Source organism: Gossypium hirsutum, chromosome D05 (genome assembly GCF_007990345.1).
Source record: "Gossypium hirsutum isolate 1008001.06 chromosome D05, Gossypium_hirsutum_v2.1, whole genome shotgun sequence".
Taxonomy (NCBI): Eukaryota; Viridiplantae; Streptophyta; class Magnoliopsida; order Malvales; family Malvaceae; genus Gossypium; species Gossypium hirsutum.
Window position 1 is genome coordinate 3,860,371 of NC_053441.1, and position 27,794 is coordinate 3,888,164.

The 27,794-nt window shown below is 35.4% G+C and overlaps 5 protein-coding genes across 7 annotated transcripts; 3 read left to right on the forward strand and 2 right to left on the reverse strand.

Annotated features, from left to right (window-relative positions):
* Positions 1–2,310: 2,310 nt before the first annotated feature.
* Positions 2,311–6,453, reverse strand: LOC107906971 (NADP-dependent malic enzyme). Its single transcript, XM_041093177.1, has 18 exons — positions 6,031–6,453; positions 5,588–5,783; positions 5,330–5,481; positions 5,137–5,242; positions 4,975–5,040; positions 4,698–4,793; positions 4,530–4,601; positions 4,359–4,442; positions 4,152–4,250; positions 3,997–4,044; positions 3,868–3,921; positions 3,652–3,750; positions 3,463–3,552; positions 3,304–3,381; positions 3,136–3,210; positions 2,939–3,029; positions 2,709–2,837; positions 2,311–2,596 (listed from the first exon to the last, which is right to left on the reverse strand). Exons 1-18 carry the CDS (start codon positions 6,153–6,155, stop codon positions 2,508–2,510), a joined length of 1,749 nt encoding a protein of 582 aa, XP_040949111.1. The 5' UTR covers positions 6,156–6,453; the 3' UTR covers positions 2,311–2,507.
* A 3,311-nt stretch (positions 6,454–9,764) lies between these two features.
* On the forward strand, positions 9,765–10,736 carry LOC121217989 (uncharacterized). The gene is made up of 2 exons (XM_041094817.1): positions 9,765–10,114; positions 10,196–10,736. Exons 1-2 carry the CDS (start codon positions 9,765–9,767, stop codon positions 10,734–10,736), a joined length of 891 nt encoding a protein of 296 aa, XP_040950751.1.
* Positions 10,737–12,769: 2,033 nt separating this feature from the next.
* On the forward strand, positions 12,770–13,405 carry LOC121217990 (secreted RxLR effector protein 161-like). Its single transcript, XM_041094818.1, has one exon. It carries the CDS (start codon positions 12,770–12,772, stop codon positions 13,403–13,405), a length of 636 nt encoding a protein of 211 aa, XP_040950752.1.
* A 2,943-nt stretch (positions 13,406–16,348) lies between these two features.
* Positions 16,349–19,551, forward strand: LOC107906969 (protein SAWADEE HOMEODOMAIN HOMOLOG 1). The gene is made up of 9 exons (XM_016834134.2): positions 16,349–16,777; positions 17,302–17,387; positions 17,515–17,560; positions 17,666–17,804; positions 18,326–18,395; positions 18,553–18,604; positions 18,834–18,977; positions 19,069–19,188; positions 19,314–19,551. Exons 1-9 carry the CDS (start codon positions 16,715–16,717, stop codon positions 19,365–19,367), a joined length of 774 nt encoding a protein of 257 aa, XP_016689623.2. The 5' UTR covers positions 16,349–16,714; the 3' UTR covers positions 19,368–19,551.
* Positions 19,552–21,532: 1,981 nt separating this feature from the next.
* On the reverse strand, positions 21,533–27,791 carry LOC107906968 (casein kinase 1-like protein HD16). 3 transcript variants are annotated; one of them, XR_005913661.1, is made up of 18 exons: positions 27,058–27,791; positions 26,656–26,766; positions 26,504–26,577; positions 26,321–26,390; positions 26,179–26,234; positions 26,024–26,095; positions 25,728–25,822; positions 25,571–25,637; positions 25,277–25,406; positions 24,979–25,197; positions 24,037–24,179; positions 23,781–23,955; positions 23,512–23,602; positions 23,260–23,417; positions 22,975–23,163; positions 22,695–22,893; positions 21,721–21,815; positions 21,533–21,593 (listed from the first exon to the last, which is right to left on the reverse strand). XR_005913661.1 is itself a non-coding variant. In XM_041093178.1 (16 exons), the coding sequence occupies exons 1-16, from the start codon at positions 27,142–27,144 to the stop codon at positions 22,834–22,836; spliced, it is 1,797 nt and encodes a 598-aa protein (XP_040949112.1). In that variant the 5' UTR covers positions 27,145–27,791; the 3' UTR covers positions 21,533–22,833. The 3 variants fall into 3 exon arrangements, 1 of the variants encoding a protein (XP_040949112.1); XR_005913660.1 differs by having other exon boundaries at positions 21,721–22,893; XM_041093178.1 differs by having other exon boundaries at positions 21,533–22,893.
* Between the last annotated feature and the right edge of the window lie 3 nt (positions 27,792–27,794).

A 27,794-nucleotide genomic window follows, 5' to 3' on the forward strand; every position in this document is an offset into this window, starting at 1 on the left:
TTCAGTACTTTGTTTTTTAGTATCATTAATAATAGAAGAAGAGACAATAACCCAAGTACATAGAAGAACCGGTAAACCAAAAAGGCTAGTTAACTATAACATCCTGTTTTTTTAGTAGTGTCGAAAACAGTGATTTCGAGGCACTATTTAATATTTACGAGTCAAATGTGATTTTTAAAAAGGTTTTTGATTTGATAATTTATGTTATATAAGTGATTTATTAAGTTCAAGTGGTTTTAGAAAATAAAGTATTGTGACCTTGTTTTTATAAACTGAGCCGTAAATATTTTTATAAATATTTACGGAGTGCCATTAAGGTGGTATTAAAGTTTCGTTAAGAACTTTTAACGTTTCGATGGTTAATTAATTAAAAAGGATCAAATTAAAAAAAGTGCATTCCCAGGACTCCATTCCCGTAAATCGGACTCGTAAATATTTTTAATAAATATTTACGAAGCTGGTTGTGTAGTTAATTAGGTTTCGATTAAGTGAATTTGCTTGAATTAAAAGTAATTAGGTATAAGGACTAAATTGCATATAAGGTGAAAGATGAATTATAGATTAAAGAAAAATTAAAGGGACTAAAGGAACAATTATGCTATTGTTTTTTAATGATGCGGCATAAGATAAGATATTTATAAATTTAATATATATTATATTATATATTATATATAATAAAACATAAAAATTTAATATATATATTATATTATATTATATTTCAAAATTATATTATAATAAAACATAAAAATATATATTATATTATATTATATTATATTATAATAAAACAAAATAAATAAAGAATAAATAAAAAGATAGATAGATAGAGAAAAACAGAAAGAAAAAGAAAGAAAGAAAGAAAAGGAAAATGAAAGAAAGGAAGGAGAAAGCCATTGCCTTAGGGGCTTCAACTGTTCAAATTTTAATTGGTTAGTCAATTTAGTTCTTTTTTTTTAATTTTTATGTTTTTAGAATCTCGGTATTAAATACTATCCGACCCATGTCAAAATTTTAGAAATTATTGAGTTTTTAAATGTTGTTAATGTTGAATAATTTTAGTATTAGGGATTAAATTGATAGATTTTTAAGTTAGAAGTGAAAAAGGATTGAATTATAGAATAAATTGTAAATTTTGAGTAATAGGGACTAAATTGTGAAAATTTTGAATTTTAGGGATTTAAGTGCAATTAGAGAGTTAAATCTAGTTTAAAGTGAAATTGAATGAAAATATAGAATTGATTGTGAAGAAATGAAATTAGTCTCGATTTAGAGACTAAATTGGAATTTAGACAAATGTTGAGTAAAAATTGAAATATGCAATATGAAATTGAATTGAATTGTATTGATGAATTTTAATTATTTTAATTCCGTAGCTAACGTCGTACCGGAATCCTCGACTAAAAATGGGAAAGATAAAGTCGACGAGGAATAGCTCAGAATTTCTGGTTTGTATTTCTATAATCTGAATTTAGTTGGTAATTGTTATAATTCAATTTAATGTATATGGTAAGTGTTAAGGTGAGAATTATTGTGTTTTGCAATTGAAACGAATTGATTTAGTATGTGATGAATTTATTGAATTTATATTGATTGAATTGGTATATATATTGAATATATTGATTATTTGAATTGAAATGAATATCGGTTGTATTTGAAAAGTGAATTGAAACACTAGTAACTGTATCGGGCTAAGTCAGATATAGATGGCATGCCATAGGATTGGAAGAGTTAAGGGATTTCTTCAACTTCAAGTCGATGAGACACTGGGTGTCAATTTACTGCTTCAGATTAATTCAATGAGGCATTGGGTGCCAATTTACTTAAGTTTAACCGATAAGACACTGGGTGTCAAATTACTACTTTGAATTATCCGGTGAGACATTGGGTGCCAAACTGATGTGTTTTGGTATGTTTATAATTCGGATTAAAATGATGCTTTAATGACTTGTTTTGATGATATAAAATGTTTGAAATTTCTGTCTGTTTGATCTATAAACTCCGGTAATGCTCTGTAACCCAGTTCCGGCGAAGAATACAGGTTGGGCCGGGGTGTTACACTACAGCCTTTATAGAAGGAAAATAAAGCTTAATTTTTTCAACATTTTTTCAGTCTTCAATTTTTGAGTTTATCAAACAATTATTCAATCTAAGCCTCAATTAATGTTTTATAAATATAATTTTTACTTTTTTTTTGTTTCACTTAGGCTGTCATGCCATAATCATTGTCTCAATTTTGTAATATATCAAAAATATATATAATGTTTAATATATGTACTGTAATAGATAATAGATAATGGACTGAATGCTTCCAAATATAGAAGACTAAATGTTATTATTCTCTTTTGAACAAAATGAAAATTATAAACCAAATGAAAGATAAATCAATAATTCCTACAGGAATCTCGAGAACTAGAGAGATTATAAAACTTGGGGGGGGGAATAAAGGAAAATTGGAGATAACACAAAACTGGGTTAAATGCTAAAATAATATAAAACACTGCTACAAAATTTCAAAGGTAGCTTCTGTAGACAGGGCTGTACATGCATTTCTCAGCAGATTCAACAAGATCCTCAGGCTGAGGAAGATGAGAAGCCAGACCTACCATTAGCAACAATCAAACCATGTAAATGAATGAATATGGGAGGGACAATTATTTTAAGAGCCTTAACACATTGTTCAAGCGTAAGTTCAAAGGCTGCCTGCAACTCACCGAGTTCATATGCCTTGGCAGCAACTTCAGCAGCAATATTGGCTGATATCTTTCTGATATTGGTGAGTGGTGGGTAAATCATTCCCTTCTCGTAGTGTTCCTCTGTCACTTGTGAAGCCAAAGCTTTGGCTGCCACGACAAAAGAAAAAGGCTTTTAGGTTCCAATTCTTCACCATTTGCATGTATTAGTAACAAACCAAATGCTTAGTTTGGTGGGTTGATGCACTTACAGGCTGCCAAAAGCATGCCATTATGCACACGAATTGAACCAGCCATTATCACACCCAAACCAAATCCAGGGAAAATGTAAGCATTATTTGCCTGAATCAGATTAAGAAAGGTTTTAACAGCTAGTGTTATGAAAATTCTGGGTGCAATTAAATTTCCCAAACTTGAAAATGCTTCAAGTACAGGCAGAAAGCTAAACCTGGCCAGGCACAAAGGTTTTGCCTTCATATTCAAAGGGATCAAACGGGCTTCCACTGGCAAAGATTGCACGACCCTGCAGGGAAGAAAAGGTTAAAGATTATAGGAAGTATTTTTTAAGGCTAATTTACTTGAAAGTGTAAAAAATTCTATGCTACAAGGCATGTACCTCACTCCATGTATATGCTTCTTCTGCTGTACACTCAGCTTGTGATGTAGGGTTTGATAGAGCCATGATAAGAGGTGTCTGCAAGTCAGCCATCAGGATTACTATAAAACTCTTCACTTGAGATGACCTAAAAGAAATATATATATATATTTAAAGAACCTTATTGAATGATGCCATGTCCTCAACAATCTCCTTTGTGAATTGTTTTCCTACTCCAGATGTTCCAATCAAGATAGTTGGCTTGATTGCCTGATTTAATAATATTTAAAGGAGGGAAGAAAAGTAATAATAAAAAAATGAAACATTTCACTTTTGAAACTTGATGTATGATTCAAAACAAGTTGACACCTTGACAGCATTTATGAGTCCTGTGATAGGTTCATGCTCATGAGCCCAAGGTTTCTTGAAGTCTTGAAGTGATTCCTTGCGAGAACTAACGATTAATCCCTGCCACATGAATTTCAATCTCATCAAGGTGAGAAAAAGATGGTTATAGACATGTCATTTTAAGAAAAGAAGAGCTAGCATCTTTTATACAAGATGTTCCAATGAAATTCACATTACCTTTGAGTCTACGAGCCAAATGTTCTTGCGGTTCTCCTCGATCGGTTTTCCGTTCTGTCAAGAGACTGTATATATTTAGCCATAAACCTTTCCTGAGGAAACAAATATTTAGCATTAGAAGATTGTTACCTGCTCTGAAATCTCAAGAGCAATGAGGTCAGCTATACCAGTTCCGGCCTATCGACAACCAAAAAGAAACACAATTAAGACATTTACACGTGTGATAAGAAGTTTTGTATGAAAAGTTCAGTTCCCTTGTCGGCATTTTGTTGATCAAGCCTTACCTCACCAGCACCCAGGAACAAAAACGTATGGTCGGCGAGAGTTCCACCTAGTAGTCTCAGGGCTGAAAGAAGCCCAGCCAGAACCACTGCCGCTGTACCCTGCCATTATGAAAGAGTGTCCGTATGAGAAAGAATATTTCTCAAAACTAAATAATGTTACCATCATTAAAGGAAAAGGTAAGAAGGGAATCTAGTTAAGCATATTACCTGTATATCATCATTGAAAACGAGATGAGAAGAACTGTATCTTGCCAATAGTTCAAATGCATTGTGGTTTGCAAAATCTTCAAACTGAAAATCAGGCTTAGCTTGTTCAGAGGACGCAGCATGTAAAGATAAAACAGCAAAGGCATAAAATGAAGATGAGCTGATGATTACCTGTATTAGAACTTTCTCTCCATAATTCTGTTTCACTGCATACATGAACTCTTGTAGAAGTTCATCATATTCCTGCTCCATGGAAACCAATGTAATTCAGTATTTCAGGTAAGGAAGTACATTTATGGCTTGATGGAAACATATGGATGCAAAGGAATATCACCAAACCTTTCCGGTAGCCCTCTTTTGCCTAAGTCCGATATAAAACTCGTCATTTAACAACTTCTCGTTGTTTGTCCCAACATCAATAGTAATAGGCAAGCACTGCAAATATTGAATGAAAGTTGTAGACAATTAGCTGATTTAGTAAAGGATTTATTCATTTGGTTAAGCTGAAGAAAGCTTTAAATCAACATCCTCTATGCAATTAGGAGACTACCACGGCATTACTATAACCAAAATTTTAAGGGGTGACATGAATCCGACTGGTTTTAGCTATGCTTACTAGTGAAGGACGGACTCCACCGAGAGCTGTGTATAGAGCAAGTTTTCCTACAGGTATGCCCATTCCCTGAAAACAATCATAGCATTAAAGATCATTAAGTTGATCTACGAGAGAGAACTGATCACTGTTTCATCTACAGCTTCGATACAGATATCAGATTACCTGGCAACCAAGATCCCCAAGTCCCAAAATTCTCTCACCATCAGTCACAACAATGACTTGAACAGTTCTCTCGGGCCAGTTTTTCAGTGTTTCAAGAATCTTCCCCCTGATAGATCGTGATGCTTAGTTATTGTTACGCAACATCAAATACATAAAAATGAAAACATACGAAGGACATGATGAAAAAACATACTTCTCTTTCAAACTGATGTAAAGACCCTGAGAGTGCTTGAAAATGCTGCCATATTTTTGGCAAGCCTCACCCACTGTTGGAGTGTACACAACTGGAAGCAGTTCTTCCACGTTATCAATGAGAAGCTTGTAAAAGAGTCGTTCATTCGTCTCCTGCCAAATGCAATAGATCACTGATAAAGATGCCAATATATAAGTGCTATTAAAAGTCACTTAGATCAGTTACCAACGTGGGGACTGCAAGGCATGAACAAGTTACCTGAAGACCTATCATTGCAATGTATCGATGTAAAGGAACTTCGTATTGGCGAATCAGATTCATCATCTTCTTCTCCTGGAGTTCCTGACTGAGAACTACAGGGGGAAGAAGGCCACGCAGGTAATGTGCATCTCTCTCTTTCTCAGTGAAGGCAAGCCCTTTGTTATACCGTGGATCACGCATCAATGAATACCCACTACAACAAAGATCTAACTTGACTCAATTGACAGCCAAAGATGTTCAAATCATATCATTTTTATTTAACTTTTGTCATTATATATTACCAAATATAAATTTTAGTGCAAAGATCAAGAAAGCTATGATCTTTTTACATTCAGTACCAATATATCACTTTTTAACACCCCAAAATCTAAACATTACTATTCGATACTAGAGGCATGATAATGTTGGTATTGGTGCAGAAATAAGCGTAAATCAATCACCTAGCAACAGAGATAGTCCATGGGGTGATAGGTTGATCCAATGTGGCACTATCCTCACTGTACATATCCCCAACACCACCGACTATAGCCGACTTGTTATCCACTAAATCACCACAGTTCTTCATTGTTGTAAGAAAAACAACCTTTTCCTTGATGGTCAAATAAAACAAAAGCCAACCCTTTTTTTATTGGCAGAGTAAAACAAATTTCTTTTCTTTTTTTTTAAATTAATTTTGTTTAAAGGAAAAGGACAAAGCCATAAAAGAACTAACTTGCAATGTGGGAAAAAATTAATGATTAAATAAATAAAAGCTGTTAATTGTTAGCAATGATGGGTTCCTTGAAAGCATCCTATCAGCAAGGAGGGGAACATGGGAAACGACTGACTGCTATGAAAATGAAACGCAGTATATTTCTGACGTTTTCCCAGTGTACGAGAGAAAAAGTAAAAGCTTTAAATATTTCTCTTTCTTTTTTTTTCTAATTACTTTTTCCTGTTGTTTTCCGCGATTGTAGAGAGAGGACGCTACGCTATTCTCTCGTTCGGCTTCTAAGACTAATATGGCTGTTTTCTCGCAAGTTAGTTTTTTTTTTTTTATTAAACCCAAAAAGAGTAAACAGATCTAACAGTCAGCGATAAAACAGTTCTTATTCACAATTACCTAAAACTCCACACCCTAGACAGTAACCTACACCATATCACCAATAAAATACCCGGGATTCTTAAAACAAACTATCACGAAAAACAAATTTCTTGAAACAAAAACGAACCCCGCGCCTTCCACCATTGAGCAGCAAAATGAGATCAAATGCACAAGAACAAGTTACAAACTCCAAAAAACCCTCAAGCTTGTAGACGACCATTGCTAAAAGAAGTTTACTCCTATTACCCAGCTTGAATGAGACTATGAAACACATTGTCTTTGCTTGGAGAAAATAAGAACCCATGAATTTCCTGTCACTCCCGATGAGACTCCCACTCCGGGTTCAGTCCTCTCGTTGAAACCAAGCATCCTGATGAAAGTCAAGGACTCCAAGGATAGCGCTGCCTTTCGAAGACATAAAAATTGAATTCGTTCTCGAAAGTATGAATGACTTCATTAGAAGGAATGGTAAGGAATGGTAAGAAGACAACCATATCACCAATAAAAGACTTGAAACCACACTTGCAAGTAACCGGAAAAGCTGCAAAAGACACCAATTTGAAACAATACCATTGCACTCACACGCACCAAAACACCCAAAGACTGAAAACATCCGCAAAAACCATCAAGCATCCTAAGAGACAGGTCGTTAGCACCACAAGAGTTCCAACATAAACCCAATGGTGCGAAATTAATCTTTTACCAGTGTAACAAATATATATATATGTGACCATATTTGAATCTTATTTGTGAAATTAATTTGTATCAAATACTAATCCTATTATAAATCATGTATATGAAAACCAAAAAAACAGGTATTAAGTCATAGCTTTCAACCTCCAACCATTGCAGCAGATAAAAACAAACACACTGCTAAAGATGCACACCAAAAATTGTCGCACCATTAAGGATGCACATTGTCTTGTCTAAATTATCAACTAAGAACAAAAGGAATTAGTCAATCCACATACTTCCTTAAGCATTAGATTAACATTCCAAAATCAGGTATAATCTTAAGTATTTTTTACTATTCTCATGATCGTCTACGTTTAGCTGTTACTCTACTCTTTTCTATCTAATATGCGGACTTCGACACCACATAACTTACTTTCCTCTCATTCTCACGTCCAAAACAAATCTCATGCAACACGTAACCTCATGCATGCAAGTAGTGTTTTATTTCAAGCACTATGAAAAAACAAGTGTTTAAGAGTATTCTTAATTTTAATAATTGTAATAATATATTTGTTTAACATATGAAATGTGACAACATTTAATAATTATCGTGTTTAACAAATTAATAACAATAAATATTTTAATTAAATTTTAAAAATACCCTAAGAACACGATTAACATAAAGCTAATGTGAAATCTGTGAGAGATGCCATGCAAAATTCTAATCCTTAAATTTGTTGCATGCAGTGAAGTTTAAAACTTTTTGCTTATAGCAACAGTCCCACGATTAACATTATTTAATTTCGTTTTTTTTTATCAGTATCATCTATTTTTGTTAAAAATTATGAAACTGAAAATGTTTATTTTTTTAATAGAAACAAATTATAAAAAAAAAAACTTTCAATGATATATAATTATGGACCAAGGCCCAAATAAAAAGAACTCAAGCCAATTGAAATTTTGAGTTGGAAAACTGAGGCGGATCCGAAGTCTTGATTTATTATTCTCCATAAGTAACTTGATTTATCATTAAAATAAAAACAGAATTTTAGTTTTTTTTTAATTATATTTTATTGATATTTATATATTTTAATTTTTTATAGAAAAAAAAAAACTCAACTGAAATTAAATTACAATAACACTATTAAAATTATCTTCAACTAATCGATAAAGTTCATTAAGAGATTATGCAAACTTATAAACATCAAATCAAATACTGTGAAAATCCTATTGCCACCAATTCATTGGCAACTTCGTTTTATGGCTCCCACAAATACATGTATTGTAGATAACTTCTCTCTTATTAAAAAATTATATTTTAACTCTCTTAAAATCTATAAAATTTGATGATAATACAAGAAAAATTATAATTTGACCTAAAAAATAATAAAATTTTCATTTAATCTTTTTTAAAAACTATAAAATATATAGTAATATAATAATGAAATTACATTTTATTTCAAATATATATAACTTTAATTTTTTTTTTACTTCCCCTGATTATTTGTTTTTAATAGAAAAGAAGACAAATTATTTCTAGCAGAACTTGAATTGCAGGCGGCATCATTCGAACCAAACAAAGCCAAGAGGTTGTTTAAAACCCGACTTAGCCATAAAATCTGCACAGTTTGCCTCGCGTTTAATATGCACTATGTTCAGTTCCCACGGCCAGGAGGAGCAAAGTTTAATTTGCCGAACCAGTGGAATACCATGAAGCTGTAAATTCGAGTCCTTCAACAGCTTAACCACTGATGCATTGTCGCACTCAATAATCACTCGACGCAGCCCTTTTGCCACGCCACTCGTAACCCGTCAAGAACTTCCCACAACTCAGCTTGCAGTGGAGAGCATATTCCAAGCAAGCGATTAAAACCACATATCCAATTCCCATTGCTATCTCGAACAAGGCCTCCATGTTGAACATGGACTGTAAAGCAACAAAGGAGCAACTTGGTGCATTTTGTTTATTTTGTTTATTTTTAATATTTGTAATGATAGCTATAATTGAAACAAGTTGATATGCAACTTGGTGCTTTCATAATGATAGCTATAATGCTTTCATCTTTTTAATTATTAATTGGCAAGTTGCCAAATTTAGTGGAAATTGTTAGGTAAACATTCCACTTTTGTAACTCTATATTTTGAAATGAAATGAAAATGGTATTATCATTCGGTTTCAATCAAACATATTTTTTTTCTTTTGCTTGTTAACCGAGAGCTTATGCTCTTGATGCTTTGTGTTTTTCTGCTTGCTGTTTGAAGAGCTTATGCTCTTAGTGTTTCATTGTTTGGTTGTTGCTGCCATTTTATCCAACAAATGGTAATCAGAGCATCCTATCTTTGAGGACCTTTGTGGTTTTGTTTTAGTTTTCAAAACAAAGTCAGTTTTGCTTCTGCAAAATCAGTTTCAGCAACATGAGCTTTGCACCTCCTCCACCACCAATTTTTGCTGGAGAAAACTACCACATTTGGATAGTTAAAATGAAAACTTACCTCCAAGCACTTGATCTGTGGAGTGCAGTTGAAAATGATGTCGAGCCACTACCATTGAGAGCAAATCCAACCATTGCTCAGATCAAGCAACATGGTGAGGAGCGAGCCAAGAAGCATAAAGCCATGGCCTGCCTACAGAATGGAGTGTCTGATGTAATTTTTACTCGCATCATGGCCTGTGACTCACCCAAACAAGCTTGGGACAAGCTGAAAGAGGAGTTCATGGGATCAGACAAGACAAGGCAGCAACAAGTAATTAATCTTAGAAGGGAGTTTGAAAATTTGAAGATGAAGGAGTCAGAAACTATCAAGCAATATTCTGATAGGATTATGGCTACTGTCAATAATATTAGACTCCTTGGAGAAGATTTCAGTGACAGCAGGGTTGTTGAGAAGGTTATTACCACCTTACCTGGAAGATTTGAGTCAAAAATCTCCTCATTAGAGGACTCGAGAGATCTCACAACCATTTCTTTGTCTGAGTTGGTTAACTCACTTTATGCACTTGAGCAGAGAAGAGCAAGTAGGCAGGAGGAAAGTTCTGAAGGTGCTTTTCAAGCAAAGGTCAGAGAAGGCTCCAGCTCAAGTCAGAAAGCTAAGAAGCCTTGGTTTGAAAAGAGGGAAAGATCAAAGAAAGATGTCGGTAGAAGGAGGTTTCCACCATGCGTTCACTGCAAGAAGACTAACCATTTGGAGAAGTATTGCTGGAACAAACCAGACATCCAATGCAAGAGCTGCAAGCAGTATGGTCATCATGAAAAGATTTGTAGAAATCAAGAAAAGTCACAAACTCTGCCAATACAAGCCAAGACTGCTGAAGATCTTCAAGCTCAGGAGGAGCATGTCTTCACTGCCTCATGTTCTACAACCACAAGCAAATCCAAATGCAGTTAGCTTGTGGATAGTGGCTGCTCACATCACATGGCATCAAATGAGAGCCTGTTCAAGGATCTTGACAGGAGTTTTGCTTCAAAGGTCAGAATAGGCAATGGGAATCTGATTGAAGCTAAAGGCAGAGGTGATGTTGTGATCAACACTAGTTCAGGTAACAAGGTTATTTCAGATGTGCTTTATGTACCTGAAATAGATCAAAATCTACTTAGTGTAGGTCAGCTAGTTAAGAAAGGCTACTCTCTAGTTTTCAAGAATGATTCTTGTGTTATTAATGATATTCTTGGTAGATAAGTTGTTTCAGCACCCATGGCAGATAGGTGTTTTATGTTGGATGTGAGCCAACTTGAGAGAAGAGCCTATACAAGTTCAGTTGACAATGCTGATCTGTGGCATAGAAGATTTGGCCATGTCAATTTCAGGTCACTCAATTTGCTGCACAAGATGAGTTTGACAGAGGACATGATTAAGGTTGACGCAAATGAGTCTGTTTGTGAAGTATGTCAGCTTGGTAAACAGGCCAGGTTGTCTTTTCCAGTAAACCAAGCATGGAGGGCTCGAGAAAGACTTGAATTGGTGCACTCAGATGTCTGTGGACCAATGAAGACTCCTTCACTGAATGGCAGTAAGTATTTTATACTGTTTATTGATGATCTGACCAGATTTTGCTGGGTTTATTTCATGAAACAAAAGTCAGAAGTGTTTGAAGTTTTTGGAAAGTTCAAGGCATTGTCAGAAAATCAAATAGGCTGCAGGATTAAGGCCTTGAGGACAGACAATGGTTCTGAATACTTGTCTGAAAGATTTCAGAAGCTATGTGAGCAGACTGGGATTCATCATCAATTGACCACAGTGTATACTCCTCAGCAAAATGGAGTATGTGAAAGGAAGAACAGAACAGTGATGAACATGACCAGGTGTTTGTTGTTTCAAAGCAAGCTTCCAAACATTTTTTGGGCTGAAGGTGTCAACACCTCAGTGTACCTGCTCAATAGGCTGCCAACACATGCTTTAAATGATAAAACTCCTTTTGAAGCATGGTATGATTTTAAACCAACAGTTTCCCATTTAAAAGTGTTTGGTTGCATGTGTTTTGTACTTGTCCCTGCAGAAAGAAGAACCAAGCTTGAGAAGAGATCAGTTCCTGGTATATTTGCTGGCTACAGTAGCTGCAAGAAGGGCTACAGAGTATTTGATCCTTCAACCAAGAAGATTTTGGTAAGCAGGGATGTCAAATTCGATGAAGGAAGGTTTTGGAGTCTAGATGGCTCTAACACAAGTCAGTTTGAAGAAGAGCAGATTGACAACAATCTGGAATTGGCAGAAAATGAAGTCAGTAATGCCAATGTAGATGATACTCCTGTGAGAGGGACCAGGTCTATTGCTGATATCTACCAAAGATGCAATGTGGCCATTGTTGAGCCTTCAAGCTATGAAGAAGCTGCAAGAAGCAAGAGCTGGAAGAAGGCTATGGAGGCTTAAATCGACATGATCCATAAGAATGACACTTGGGATCTGGTAGACAGACCTGATCAGAAGAAGGTCATAGGTGTCAAATGGGTTTTCAGGACCAAATTCAATGCTGATGGCTCTTTGAACAAGCACAAGGCAAGGCTTGTGGTGAAAGGGTACAATCAACAGTTTGGCATTGATTTTGAGGAGACATTTGCTCCAGTAGCAAGGTTGGACACCATAAAGCTCCTGTTTGCTTTGGCTGCACAGAAACAGTGGAAGGTCCATCAGCTTGATGTCAAGTCAGCTTTCCTGAATGGCTTCCTTAAAGAGGAGATTTATGTTGAACAGCCTGATGGATTTAAAGTCCAAGGAAAGGAGGACAAGGTTTACAAGCTGAAGAAGGCACTCTATGGACTAAAACAGGCTCCTCGAGCCTGGTATGACAGGATAGATGCTTACCTGTCTAAGCTCAATTTCGAGAAAAGTTTGAGTGAGCCAACTTTGTTTATAAAGAAGTCCAATGATGAGACTTATTGTGACTATGGAAGCAGGGTCGATTGATTCAGGAGTTCAAGAAGAATATGCAAGACATGTTTGACATGACAGACTTGGGAATCATGACTTACTTCCTTGGTATGGAAGTAGACCAGTCTGATCAAGGCATTTTTATCAGCCAGCATGCATTTGCCTTGAAAATTCTCACTAAGTTTCATATGGAAAACAGCAAACCAGTGAGCACACCATTAGCTGTGGGAGAGAAACTAAGCAGCTTTGGAAATGAAGAAAAGGTAGATGAAAAGGAGTATAGAAGCCTGATTGGATGTTTACTTTACTTGACAGCAACCAGACCTGACCTTATGCATTCAGTTAGTCTACTGTCTAGATTCATGCACAGTTGCAATACAACTCATTTGAAAGCAGCAAAGAGAATACTCAGGTATGTCAAAGGTACTTTGAAGTTTGGTGTAATGTTCAAGAAAGGAAGTGAGCTGAAATTAACTGGCTACTCAGATAGTGACTGGGGTGGATCAGTTGATGATATGAGAAGTACTTCAGGCTACTTCTTTACACTTGGTTCGGGAGTTTTCAGTTGGAGTTCAAAGAAGCAACAAACTGTTGCTCAGTCTACTGCTGAAGCCGAATACATAGCAGCAGCTGCAGCAGTGAATCAAGCCATTTGGCTTAGGAAGTTGCTATGTGATTTGAATGAAGAATAGCTCGAGTCTACTGAAATTTTGGTGGATAACCAGTCAGCAGTTGCCATCTCTAAAAATCCTGTTTTTCATGGCAAAACCAAACATTTTAAGCTCAAGTTTTACTTTGTTCGAGAAGTTGTCCAATCCAAAGAAGTGAGTCTAATACATTGCAGCTCACAAGATCAATTGGCTGACATTTTGACAAAGCCTCTTGGCACAATCAGGTTTGAATTTCTAAGGAAATCAATTGGTGTTTGTTGCCTACAGTCCAAGGAGGAGTGTTGAACATGGACTGTAAAGCAACAAAGGAGCAACTTGGTGCATTTTGTTTATTTGTTTATTTTTAATATTTGTAATGATAGCTATAATTGAAACAAGTTGATATGCAACTTGGTGCTTTCATAATGATAGCTATAATGCTTTCATCTTTTTAATTATTAATTGGCAAGTTGCCAAATTTAGTGGAAATTGTTAGGTAAACATTCCACTTTTGTAACTCTATATTTTGAAATGAAATGAAAATGGTATTATCATTCGGTTTCAATCAAACATATTTTTTTTCTTTTGCTTGTTAACCGAGAGCTTATGCTCTTGATGCTTTGTGTTTTTCTGCTTGCTGTTTGAAGAGCTTATGCTCTTAGTGTTTCATTGTTTGGTTGTTGCTTCCATTTTATCCAACACTCCAGCCGAGGCTACCCCTATGGTGGTTATGACCGCTCCATCAACATTAATCTTATACCAACCAATCGGAGGAGCCTTCCAAATAATTGGCACATCCTTTACCACCATCTGCCGGGTAGTCAACTGTTTATTAGATTTAATACTAACCGCCCAGCTTCAAGCTTGAGAAGCTATAGTATCCCAACTATTCTGCCAAGACACATCAGAAGGGTCCCATGTTGCATTCGTCGTCATTTTTTAACTCGAAGCCGTAATACGCAATAGAGTTGATTGATCAAAAACCTGTCTCAGAAAGTCCCAATCCCAGTCCCCATTATCAGTCACCATCTGATTAGCTATCACCCCCTCATCGGTACTGACAAAATTCGTACAATAGTCCCTCAACGAACCCAAGTCAAGAATTCATCTGTCAAGCCAAAGTCGAACCTACTCACCATCGCCAATGGACCATAAGAGGTTCTCAAGAACTATTGGCCAAATCTTAGACAAGGAACGCCAGAAGAAAGAACGGTTAGCCTATTCAATTCTTATGGGGCAACTGTCCTTGATCATATATTTGCTCCGAACCACTTGCACCCAAAATGCTTTCGTACCCATTTTCAGAAGCATTGCCTTATTATGTTCAACTAATCTCCGTAGTCCAAGGCCATCACTATTGAGCGGTCTGACAACAGGATTTTCAATCAACGAGAGCTATCTTTTTAGGCCCCCAAATAAAACATCTCACTAACTTCTCAATTTCTTTACAAATCCAATCGAAACTAAGGTTGTCTGCATAAAGTAATTTGAGATAGCAAGCAAAACCGAATTAGCGAGACTGATTCGCCCTGCCGTAGAGAAAAGGTTAGCATCCCGCCCATTCAAACGACTCTTAACCTTATCAACTATAAACTGGTAAGTGGAGCAAGTAACCCTTTTATGAAGCAAAGGAAACACCCAGATAAAAATCCAAGTTGTCAAATTTCCTAAAACCTTCGCAGCTTGTAATTTGATCGGACAAGTTGTTCTCCCCATTAGCTGAAAAGAAGATACTCGACTTTAGACCATTCACCTTATGCTCGGAAAACTTACAAAAAAATTTCAAAATGTTCTTAATCAAAGTAGCTTCATTCAAATTCGCTCTTGAGAAAAGTATGAGATCGTCAAAAAAAATAGCTGCGAAATGATAGCCCCCTACGATCAAGCCGAATCGGATCCCATTCCCTTACCTCTATAGTCGAAGTGATACTATGCCCAAGTTTCTCCGTACTTACGATGAATAGATACAGGGATAAAAGGATCCCCTTGGCGGATCCCACGAGTAGGCTGGAATTCGTCCGTCAAACCCCTATTCCTCAATATTTCAATCAAATAAGTTATACAACGCATAATTAATTGAATAAGCTAAGGCCACATTTTCGCTTCAATCAAAGTATCTTCAATAAATTCTCATCCAACACTATTGCACGCCTTTTCTAAATTAATTTTGATAACCATCCAATTAATCTTGTCTTTCTTTCTGTGCAATAATAATATTGTTCTTACCACAAAGTTAGCTTGACTCTGAATATAATTGGTCTAAACTAATTCATATTTAATTTAGTCACAATTTTGCACAATTTAGTAAAGAGATTGATAGGACAAGTTTGAAAGAAGTAATCTCTTTGTTGAGACTTCCCAATTAAGACTACTCTAAAATATTTTCCTAAAGAGTTAATCAGTCATCTTAAAAATAGAAAGTCCTATGTTGAAAAAAACGTGCTTAAAATTCATTTACTCCGAGAGCTTTCCATGGAGTCATTCCGAACAAGGTCTATTTCACTTCTTCATACCCCATATGACGAGTTAATTGTTTAACCTCTAACTCACTTAGGAGAAGAAATTTATAATGAAGCAGATACCGACCTGACCAAATATCCTCAGCCGAATACAGATTCTTGAAGAAAACAATAGCATTATTCATAATGGATTACTCATCATAACACTATTTTATATTAAATAAATTGATACCGTTAATACGATGAAACCTTGTATTTCAATCTCCTTCTGTCTCCACAAGATTTCCTGGTGGCCAAGGACCTTCTCTAATTCAGCTTGAAAATTAGCTTCCAATTCAAGAAGCCGATTTATCTTACAATGACCCGCTTCTTACAGCTAGTAATACGGTAAAAAACCGATGGATACCAAGCCTTAAAAAATAAACCAATCACATTTTCTAAAAAGAATCAATAAAATAATACATCATATCAATTAATTCAATATCTTTCATCTATAATTATTAAATTTAGATAAAAACATTATCTTGGTAACCAGGTGTATGGCAAAACAGAGCTTGTGATCTACTACTAAGCAGCAAAGGCCAAAACCAAAAGTGTTGAGCCTTTCCTATCCAAAGCAAAAAAGGAGTAAACAAAATATTTATAAATAAATAAATAAAATTGAATCAAAAACTCGAATGGCGCTTAAACTGGCATTCTCTCTTCTTTCATCAACTCACAGTCTGTGAAAACTTCCAACACTTCCGGCATTAGGGTTTTTCCGGTTTATATAAATTCAGGGCTTCCTTAATCCCCCCAAACTTTCCTGAGTGGCCGCCATTTTATAGAGGGAAGAGGCCTTCAAAGTTTCATTCTTTTTTCATTAAAAAAAATCTATTTTACGAGTGGTTTGATGGATCGTCTACGCCCAAGACAGAGGGAGAGACTGGTCTTCTCTGGATTTACAAAAGCTGAGGTCAGAATAAAAGGCTCTTTATTTTAAGTTTTAAGTGGCATTTCATTATCTGAATCCCTATCAGTTTTCTCCGATTCTTATTAAATGGTGTTGTTTTAGCTGTTAATTTTTTGCTTACATATTCGTTGTTTTTTGCTTTTAAAGAATTATCATCGGGTTGTTGTTTTCTTGTGGTAATATGAGTAGTAGTTTCCTTATGTATGAACAGTTGAGAATTTTAGCTCAGATTATGGGAATAGAACAAATACGGTGTCATGAAATTTTAAATATATTATTGAAAGCTTTCTGTATTTCTTAATGTATTGTCTTTGATGTACTGTGCTGTGTTTCTGCTTCTGATCAGCGTAAGTGTATGTTTCAATGTTGTTGATCCTAAGTCTAACATTTTGCTATAAGCAAAACAATGCATTCATTATACTAAATCTCTGTTGGGGTTCCTCATGTTTGTGCCTTCTACAAAGCTATTCTGCTATGGGATTATAAAACATATATATATGCCTATTCTGTTACCTCTTTATGTACAGATTGAGAAGATGGAGCAATTGTTAGTCGAATCAACAGAGCCGCTTCAGAGTAAGGAATTTTGTCAAAAAATTGCAAGAAGTTTTAGGTTAGTTGCATTTCATGTATTTTTCTTTATAGTTCTTCTCCCCCTCCCCTTCTTCTCTCTATCCTTTGCACCCTTTGATATTAACCAAATGAATTAGCCTGGACTTAGATGAATGCTGTCTTTGCAGTGCATCCTCAGCTCGTGCTGGCAAACCTATTGTTAAATGGACTGAGGTCTTTCTTTACTCCATTACTTAGTATTTCTCCTCTTTTCCTTCAATATCTTACTTTAGGATATCTCCTATGAATGTGATCACTTATTTCCTTATTGTTTCTCAGGTACAAAGCTGGTTTGCAGCTAGGCAGAAAGAAAGCACATCCAAAGCTCCTTCCTTCACCGATACACCCAAAGATCAGTCCCCAATACCTGAAACTTGCCCTCTACACAATGGACATCAAGGTTCTCAAAATCTTAAAGGTGTGTGTCCTATTTGGAATTTAAAAAAGGAAATGGGCAAAGTTCGGAGAGATTCAGAAATCTGGTTGTTGTAATACGGGTTTTAGTTCAATTTGCTACCTCATTTCGGGAACATGAAAGCTATTTAAACATTGAGGATATGGCTCCAGGCTTTTGTTTTTGCACAAAATGTTATATAAACTAATAGTCCACACAATCTTAAGATTTATTCTTAGTCAGTTTGGCCTATGTCACTATTATAATCACAAATTTGCACCTTTGTCTCTCTTTGAGCAACAGGCCTGACGATTACTTTTACTTGCAAGGTAAGACTTTTACCAGTACAGGCATGAATTCACTACTGTTCATATTGACTGGTGCAGAAATCTCATACGGTTTTCTTGGTCATAGCTGCCTCTGCTTTGTGATCTAGCAACAATGACTTAGCAAATAACTATAGAACCGAACCACCTTCTATGTTCTAGAGAAAAGTATGTTCTGCCTTTGCTAACTTACCTGCCTCTTTCTGGGAATGGTTTCAGGAATGGGAGGAAAGATCCCTGATCTGTCAGAACTAAAATTCGAGGCAAAGTCATCTAAAGATGGAGCATGGTAAGTAAATGAATATATATTAATCCATTAGTAATCGTTAGGCTTTTCTACGTAGAAAAAAACAACAGTTGGAATATACTTGCATTTATTCTGTTATGTCATGGAAGTCTTGTATTTAAACTTGCTCACATTGGACTGAGTTTATTTTGATGCACAGGTATGATGTTGATATGTTTCTCACTCACCGGTTTTTAAGTTCTGGTGAAGCTGTAAGTATCTAAATCATACTATTGCACTCACTGTATAGCTGATGCTCAACCCGAGCTAATAATTACATAGTCACAGTTGTTTTCAAACATACTGATCCATGGAGTCAAATTCATGTGTAGGCAGTAAGTATTAACAGGGTGATTTTAGTTTAAAAGAGCAAAAAGTTCTTAAAAGAGTTTGTTATATTCGTATTTTACATCATTTGATAAAATATATTGTTTGTTAAAGGAAGTTCGTGTTAGATTTGTGGGATTTGGGGCTGAAGATGATGAATGGGTTAATGTTAAAAAGGCAGTACGAGAGCGATCCATCCCATTTGAGCATTCTGAATGTAATAAGGTGACCATTGGAGATCTCGTATTGTGCTTGCAGGTGACTTATAGATATGTACTCATTGTTCTTAAATTTGTCAATAATCTTCCAACCCATTGTTACTTAATTTGCATTTTTGGCGTGAATTTAGGAGAGAAGAGACCAATCAATTTACTATGATGCTCATGTCGTGAAGATTGAACGGAAAACGCATGACATACGAGGTTGTAGGTGTCTCTTTTTGATCCGATATAATCATGACAACTCCGAGGTAAGCATCTTATCTTTTTGTCAACTCTTCTTTAGATACCAGCTACATCTAAAGAGTATCAAGTATTTCCTTTAAAGCTGCAGATACTGATCTTTCTAGGTTCGTTCGTTCTCTATTTTTGCCAGGAAAGAGTTCGATTGAGGAGACTATGTTATATTCCAGGCCAACAAAGTAGATAATTTGCAGAATGCTTCTTGATCTTCTCTTCCAATCACCATTTTGCAGTTTTAATTGTGATTTTCTGAACAATAGAATTATGAGGATGTAAATTGGTTACCGTCAGCATAATTGAACCGACGGGAAATTATCTCCATTATGTATGGTTGTCTTCGGAACAGTAATACAGTTTAAACAGTGTTTTCATGTTGGAATATGCATATAAAACAGGTAAAAAATCACAGTTTTCTTCTTAAAATTGGTTCCCGTGTATTAATCACCATAACCAAGTAGATTTAAAAGGATTTCGATGCCTCAAAAGTGCGAAGTAACCAGCTGTTGGCAACAACATTTTCATTTCATTAAGGGAAACTTCTTAAATCATAACGTTAGATGCCTTGACCAGTTACGCCATTAGTACATCCAACACACTTGAGCAAAAATCTTTAAAATCATTTCTCATACTGAAACCCCACAAAACCAGGTTTTCCCTTTGGATTTCACTGAAGCTGTGTTTCACATCTTGTAAGGTAAAAACTCACCTCGCTAAAGACCAATTTGACATTGCTGTGATTGTAAAGTATTTTTAAAAATTTCGGTTTGGAAAAAATATTTTTGGAAAGTGTTGTAAAAAAAGTGAGTTAATTTAATATATTTGACATTACTGTTAAAAATTGTGAGTGAGAAGATAAAATATTCATTATAGACATGATATTGTAAATTGAAAAATAAATTAATTTAAATAATATTTAAATCATTTAATATAATTATACTTAAAGTATATATTTTAAATACTTTTAATAATTAATAGATTATTTATAATTTTAATTATACATGAAATATTTTAAAATTTTGAATATAATAATAAACAATTTTTAAATAAGTTAATGTAATGATATATAAAATATAAATTAATTTAAAATTTTAAATAGTTAAAACAAATAAAGATATTTTGATAATTTACACTCGAAATGCAAAAGTCGAAAATATCTAAACTCCAATTTTTGCGTTAAAATGGAAAACGTTTTTCCAATGTATTTTCAACTTTAAAAGCCAAAGTGTTTGGCATTGTTTTTGGTGAAAAAGAAAAATACTTTTTCAACCCCAAAACCACTCTCGAACAAAGATTTGGTGGTGTTTAGATATCACGAGCGAGGTGAGATTCCTCAAAATGTATAGGTGTTTAAACCCTCCTACGGTGAAAATATTTTTCCCACTTTAACTTTTTTATTTTACTTTAATATAAATCTAAAATAAAACTATATATGTAACTGATAGTTATAAAAGCATGCATTTTATGCGAATTAAACATATTATATTAAGTATAACTGTAAATTTAAAAATTATAAAAGGTACATATGTTCTTTTAAAAAATGTGTATTAATTATGTAATGCTTGTACATTTTTTAATATAAATATGATATTAATACTTTTAATTATTATTTTGAAAAATATAATTGTAATTTGTATTTTATTATTTAATATAAACATGAATTTTATTTATTTATTATATTTTAAGAACATTTTAAAGTAATATCTATAATAATCAATTTTATTGTCAATACACTGCCATAGCTGTATTTAAATCCAAATATTAATTTCAGTTGGTTTAATCTCACCACCACTGCTTTTAATCTCATCAAAATCAATCCAAAACCTCGGAATGACCAAATACTACCTACCTGTTAAAGACTATTATGGTGAAATACTCGATTACAATTACCATCAGGTTAGATATCTAACAAAAGCATTTTGGATCAAATAGCAAGTCTCGATACTTTTTTTGCCCCAAACTAGGGAAAAGTCAATAGTAACGCATAGCCATTGCTGAAACAACCCATTATATTAGCGGGGGTTTACATGCATGGAAATGCAACTGAACACAAGTACAAATTGTCTTATTGTATGACAACTGTTCGTAAGCAAGAAAACAAAACTCTCCAGTCCCAGAGAGATTCTTTAACCACAATATCAACAACTTTCAGCATGTTCGAGAAAATTGCTTACTGCTTTTGATGCCACAACTAACAAAACTAACAGAGGTCAAATAAAAAAGTGTTGGTGCGGTGCCCCAACTATCACCAGGAGCGGGGTGGACACATGTATTTTCTGTTAAACAAAAAAAAAATGTCATTGCCACACTATAGATAATTTATATGAATTGCTGAAAAAGACATGATATGTTTACCGCATTAGGGGCAGAAAAAAATGACCGTCGAAATCAAAGATGAATCAACCTGAAGTTAAACCTGCAAAATACATGGAAAAATATTGCGAATAAACAGAATGGGCAATGTGCATAAAAACAGAAGCAGAAAATAGTGCAATCAATCTCCGGTTTTATAACGTATCAAATTAACCAATGAAACTCCTTACCAAATCATATGTTGGTTGTTCTCGTGGCACCTGGCAAAAACTTTTAGGCATGTAAAAAGGGCCTCTGCTGCATTTCTGCTTCTGAGATTTTGACTCTGTTAATAATACAAAAGAATCTAACAGGCTCACATTTGGGGCCTTAGACAAAGAATCACCTCAGACCACCATCTAAAGTCTAAAATCCAGAGTGATAGCAAAGGATCATATTGTAAGCTAAAATACAAATGGTACTATCAGACTACATCAGCCACTATTTTTACCACTAAGGCATTCATTAAATGTAATAAGTTCAATATTCAAATGCTTTATCTGCAATGACACGGTAGGACTTCTTTGAAAGGGGTATATCACTCCTTGGAACAAAAGCATGAAATCCCGACTTAGAAAAGAGAGAAATAGATAATGGGAAGAAAACATCCACCAAAATAATTTGCAAACTTGGGGTGTTCGGCAAAAAAAGTTAAGGCGTTTGCTACTTCAAAAAGGGAAAAAAATAATGGGATAAAAACTCGGGGTGTTTGGCAAAAAAGGCAAGGCATTAGCTACGAGATACTAAGATTGATCATGCACTGCTTGCACTGGATTTAGCTTTTAGGGAAATGACAATACACGCACCAACTACAGCGCAAGAAATAAATAATAACAATATCCTATTACATCTTCTGCTTCAAAATATACAAAACAAGTAACATTCTTTCTTTAGGCTCAAATCAGACATCCTAGAAGTGAAAGCCTGAAGGATCATAATGATCCTCTAGTCCAGAAAACAAGGCCTCAAACACCACCAACAATTAAAACTTATCCTTGGCACTTGCCTTCAACCAAGAAGTTATGATTTCAAAACTATACAAGTAAGGTAAGAACATTTGCATCTAATTCGACAGAAGCTTTTGAGTTTTGACTTGGATGAATGACAGTGCACAGGTTTTAGTAGATGCTAGATGATGATGACAATAAAGTAGAATTTTGCATACATCAACTCCAAAATGCTGTGATCAATCATTTCAGCTAAAGAGTTCTGCCCCCTAAAATTGAAGCAGTTGAGCCATCCCTTGTCGTACACATGCACGGTTAAAATAAAAAGACCGGCATGTGAACAAATCATTTGGCAGATCATGAAACAGTTCGGCCATAACAAACTGATGCAATATACAGATTCTTTGCCCATTTCTCCTGGTGAAAAAACAGTGTGTAAACATTTTCACTTAGAAAACAAGGATGAAAGCAGTTAATGAATAAAGTTGGATGAAATACCTTCACATGAGTGCTAGGAAAAGCTGAAGTTCGAAGGGTCTCCTGAGTTTCATCTGTGGGTTTTCTTCTTGGAACACTAAGAACAAAAGCAGCTTGATCCCAGGTTGCAGCAGTTGAAGTGATACGGTAGCCATTATCCCATCTCCGGTGAATACCTTCACTGGGGTAGAGAAAATCTAATTCTACAACCTGCAAGCGCACCAACAAAAACATATTATCAGGCAGCAAGTTTTTCCATTTACCACAAGTGCCAGGGAATAGACATTGAAGGAAATCCAATAAAACCTGGTCAGAAAATGGAGCACCGCGTGACATAACAATTGCCCATCTGCTTCCAGCAGTGGCCATGGCAGTCACATAGAAACCCTCCCTCCATTTTTTGTTGATCCACTTAAAGGGAAATGAATCGCTAACTTTGTAGGATTGCTGCAAATACTGGGTCCCTACATTCAATGAAGTTACAGAAATGAGCTAAATTGTGTAACATAGAAAATACTGTAATTTCATTTTAGATACTTTAGGGATTGCTAAACTAACCCTTGGACATTACAACTAATGAACTCCCATTATTAGCTCCTGCAATTGCACTGATGTAGTAATTTTTTTCCCACTGCTCCATAATCCATTCCTTCAGAAAGTTACAAAATTGGTATGTTAATGTTTGAGCTAAGACAAGAAATTAAGACCCATTTACAACAATGTTTGACATGCATAACTAAGTACAAATATCAATTAGCATACAGCTAACAAGAAATGTAATTGGGAGATGCAATAGACATAATTCTGGGAATAAGAACACAAGCAACCTTATGAAGAAAGTATGCAGAGAGTTCATAAACTTGAGCAGTGAAGCCAGTGCCAGCATCCATAATAAGAGCCCATAGGTTTGAACAAGAAGCCACACAGCTGATAAATAACCCATCTTCATTTCCTTTCTCGATATGCTGGGGAAGCCTCACATCTGCTACATTATAATGGTATCTACAACCAGGGAGAAAAATTAGCAACATCTATTCCTACTCATAAACTTCAGAAGCTTGATGGTGATTTTAAGATATATACCTTTGCTTCATAGGCCTACGAGCATTATACACACTAATCCATTGTGTTGCAGGCATTCCCATTCGAACCTTCTTCTTTGGTTGCTCATCCTCGTCCTCCTCCATCGTTAACCGGCCTCTCTTTTGTCCTACTTGATACATAAGCTACAAGACAAAAATTACATGTTAAATGAATTCCAACAAGACAACAATTGAGACACGTTTCTCTCAGTGAGAAGCCAACCAAAATAGGGATTTAAATTGCGGTCACAGCCGCAGTTGCTTTTTCGGTCGCATCGTGCTTATCACAATTGTGGGTCAAACGGAGGTTATCACGGCCATTGCGCTCATTGTGGTTGTGATTTTTTTTTTTTTGCTTAGTTTATTGTGAAGTTTAAAAATTATAATTACAATCATGAAAGCTATTTTCTAACCATTTTTAAAATGTTTTAATATATTCTATGATATTTTAATTGATTTAATATTTTTTATATAATAAATAAATACACATTAATTTCATTTTCATTTTAGTTTTTTCAGCACTAGTCCCTGAGAAGCTAAGCTTAAAATGCCTAAAAAGACTAAAGGTTAAAATGTGTGAAACCATGTAACATTAATTTCTTTATTTTTTGAAGTCATCTATTTTTTACTTTGACTATCTTCTTCATCTACTCTCCATCCTCTGGTTAAGTGATCTCTCTCTCTCTCTCTCTCTCTTCTTAATTTTATCGCTCTTTAACTTATGAATTAGCCTGAAAACAGGAATAGCGGGTCATTATTACCACTACACTGATTATTGCCGCCACTATTCACCGCAATTGTTGTGATTTAAACTCAACCGTTTTTCTTCCGATAGCTGTGGCGGCCAGCAGCACTACCACTAAATAGTGGCCACTATACCGCTATTTCGGCGCTATTTGAATCCGTAATTACCAAATAATGCAGACGAAAGAAGCAAAAGTACCTTCTGAGCACCATCAGTATTGATTGGCCTAATATCTGGATTTGGACCAACAATCCCATCAAAAAGGGAGATGTATTTTGCATAATTCGGTTCCTCATCAAACTTCAAATTCACCACATGCTCAACAAACTGTCTGAAAGGTGCAGGGCAAAAGCAACACAAAGTTTCTGGGGATGTAGCCATCTTCTTCTTACAAACAAGAAATCCTTTGTTTTCACCCTAAAATAACCACCCACATCAAGAAGGTGACAGATAATAAATATCAAAATACTGAAATTTATATTAAGTAAATGCAGACCTGATACCCTTGCCAGGGTAACCGACCACGTAGGAGAAAAATGAGGGTGTAAGCGAGAGACTCTAGATCGTCTCTCCTGCTACCAGTTCTACCGAGATGAGCATGCACACTAGCATACCGTACGGTTCCCCTGCAGTACATGAATAATCAATTAACAACTAATCATAACACCAAGAGAGGAAAAGGAAAAAAAGGACTCCCAAGCTTATAGATATAGAAATTTAATAAAAGCACAATCAAAGAAGGAAACGAAAGCATGCAAACATAATTTTTCATAACAACATTTAATTTTACCTGAAAACATCTGGATGTTGATCATACTCAACATGTTGACCACTTGAACTATCCCGCCACTTGGTTGCTGTTGAGTTCAAACAGACAAAAGAACTGTCAGATATGATCTGGATCTGAAATAAAACACATCTTAAAAGGAAAAAAATCAACGGCTTACCTAATCCTAGGTCAACAAGGAAAAGTTTTTTCTCATCTAGAGTTCCTGGAGGACCAAGCAAGAAATTCTCCGGTTTTACATCCCCGTGCACATATCTGCAAAACACAAAAGCAACAGCATTATAGCAACAAATGTCTTCCAATGATCAAAAGTCAAAGCCAATGATACATTGATTTAGTAGACCTCTTCAGCATTATCAATCAAAGTACTTTAACTTTCTTAACAAGATAAATCTTCTTGCCATATTTAAAACCAAGTGAAAAACAAAGAACAAGCAAAATAGAAAAAAGAACCACCCTCTGGAGTGCATCTTCTCTAAAATTGAGATGGCCTCAATGGCAATACATGCAACCATTTCAATGGACATCCTGGAAGTTGAAGAAAAAGCTACCATTAAATAGTCAATCTCTTAATAAAGTAAGGAAAATAATTTAATTGAGAAGGAACATACGTGTGCGAGTTGTTATTCCAAACATCCCATAAGCTAGGTCCAAGAATATCCATAACCTGTTCAAAACATTGCAAAATCTCAGTCATCTTTAAAACCTGATACATATATATATCATTGAACTTAGAGACTGCAAAAGACATACCATAACATAGTAGTCACCTTGCCGGCCCTTGTAATGAACTCGAGGCACACCATGGCTACCACCAAGTGCACTGCAGAAAAAAATTAAAGCCCTAGTTAAAATTACAAATGACGGGCAACCCTAATTAATGAGGCTATGATACAAATATAAAACGGTTAAACAATGAGATGGAAGGGATCTCACCCGTAAACTTGCCACTCATATGGTGGCCCATAGTTACATCCTTTGCTGCTTCTATGCTCAAATTTTAAAGCAACCTAAAGTTCAAACATAACAAAATTAGCACATTGCAGATATGAACAATTTTCAGAGTATGCAATGAAATAATTTGATACCTCTAAAGCTCCTGGACCAGCACCAATTCGTCTACCAACATACACTTGTCCAAAGCCTCCTTTCCCAAGTTTCCTTTCTACTCTATACATAGGAGAACCACCTACCTGAACCTGTTGCAGCAAAAACAAAGAATAAGTATAATTTCTTCAAACTGATAAAACAACATTATCTGCTTCTTCCTTCAATTAATTGATTGTGTAAAATGAAGCTCGATACTATAACCAATCTTACAAAGTCAAAGGCAATAAATATCAGGTCCGCGACTCTTTTTTCTTTCTCTTCTACGGAGTGTTTGCACAGAATTTTTTTTTCTTTAAAAACAAAAAAACTGAACTCCATAAATAGAAATCTCAAGGTAAAATGAAGCAAAAAAAAGTCCAGAAAACTTTAAATAAAAGCACCTTCTCGGGAAGTGGGGCTGCACTTCCTTCATCTTCGGCTCCAGGGCATTTATTGCCGTTAAGGCCGCCGCTATCGTACTCGTCCATATCTTTTCGGCAACCTTTTTCTCAAAACCCTAAGGGCTTTAATATCCTCGTTTTTTTCTTCCAAAAGGCGTAGCACCGTTCACGATATAATTGTGTTCGTTGTCGTTGCTTTTAAGCTTGTTATCACAAGTGGCAGCAACGATCGCGTCTTTCTGTTTACTAACCAGTCCGGTTCTCCTCTGGCGAGTGCGAACAGTGAACTTTTGTTCTTGCCGGTGTTGGTGTCGGGTTTCGGAAGAATATCAATCGGATTCGGTTTCGGGTTAGGGTTGACGGAGGCCCGATCTCTGCGAGCTCGGCTACGCAGCTCAGGCATCGTAGGGACTACATTCGTCCATAAAGGGTAGTAGCTTGGTGAAGATCCACGAAGGTTCTAGAATCATCGGCCGATTAATTTTGATTACAGGCTTTGAGAGATAGGATATTAACCCAATAACAAAAAAAAAATTAGAGAGAGTAGGAAGATTTTATTTGATTAGAACAGATAAAGATGGTGAAATTGGGGTTTGGTAATGGAAATTTTGGAGATCTGTGGAGGGAAATGAAAGGAATGGGATACAACCAGGTGAGAGTGAGACACAAAGAGAAATGGAGGTGAGAAATTAGAGAGACAATGCTTCCTCCTGATTTTTTTTTCCCTACTGTTGATT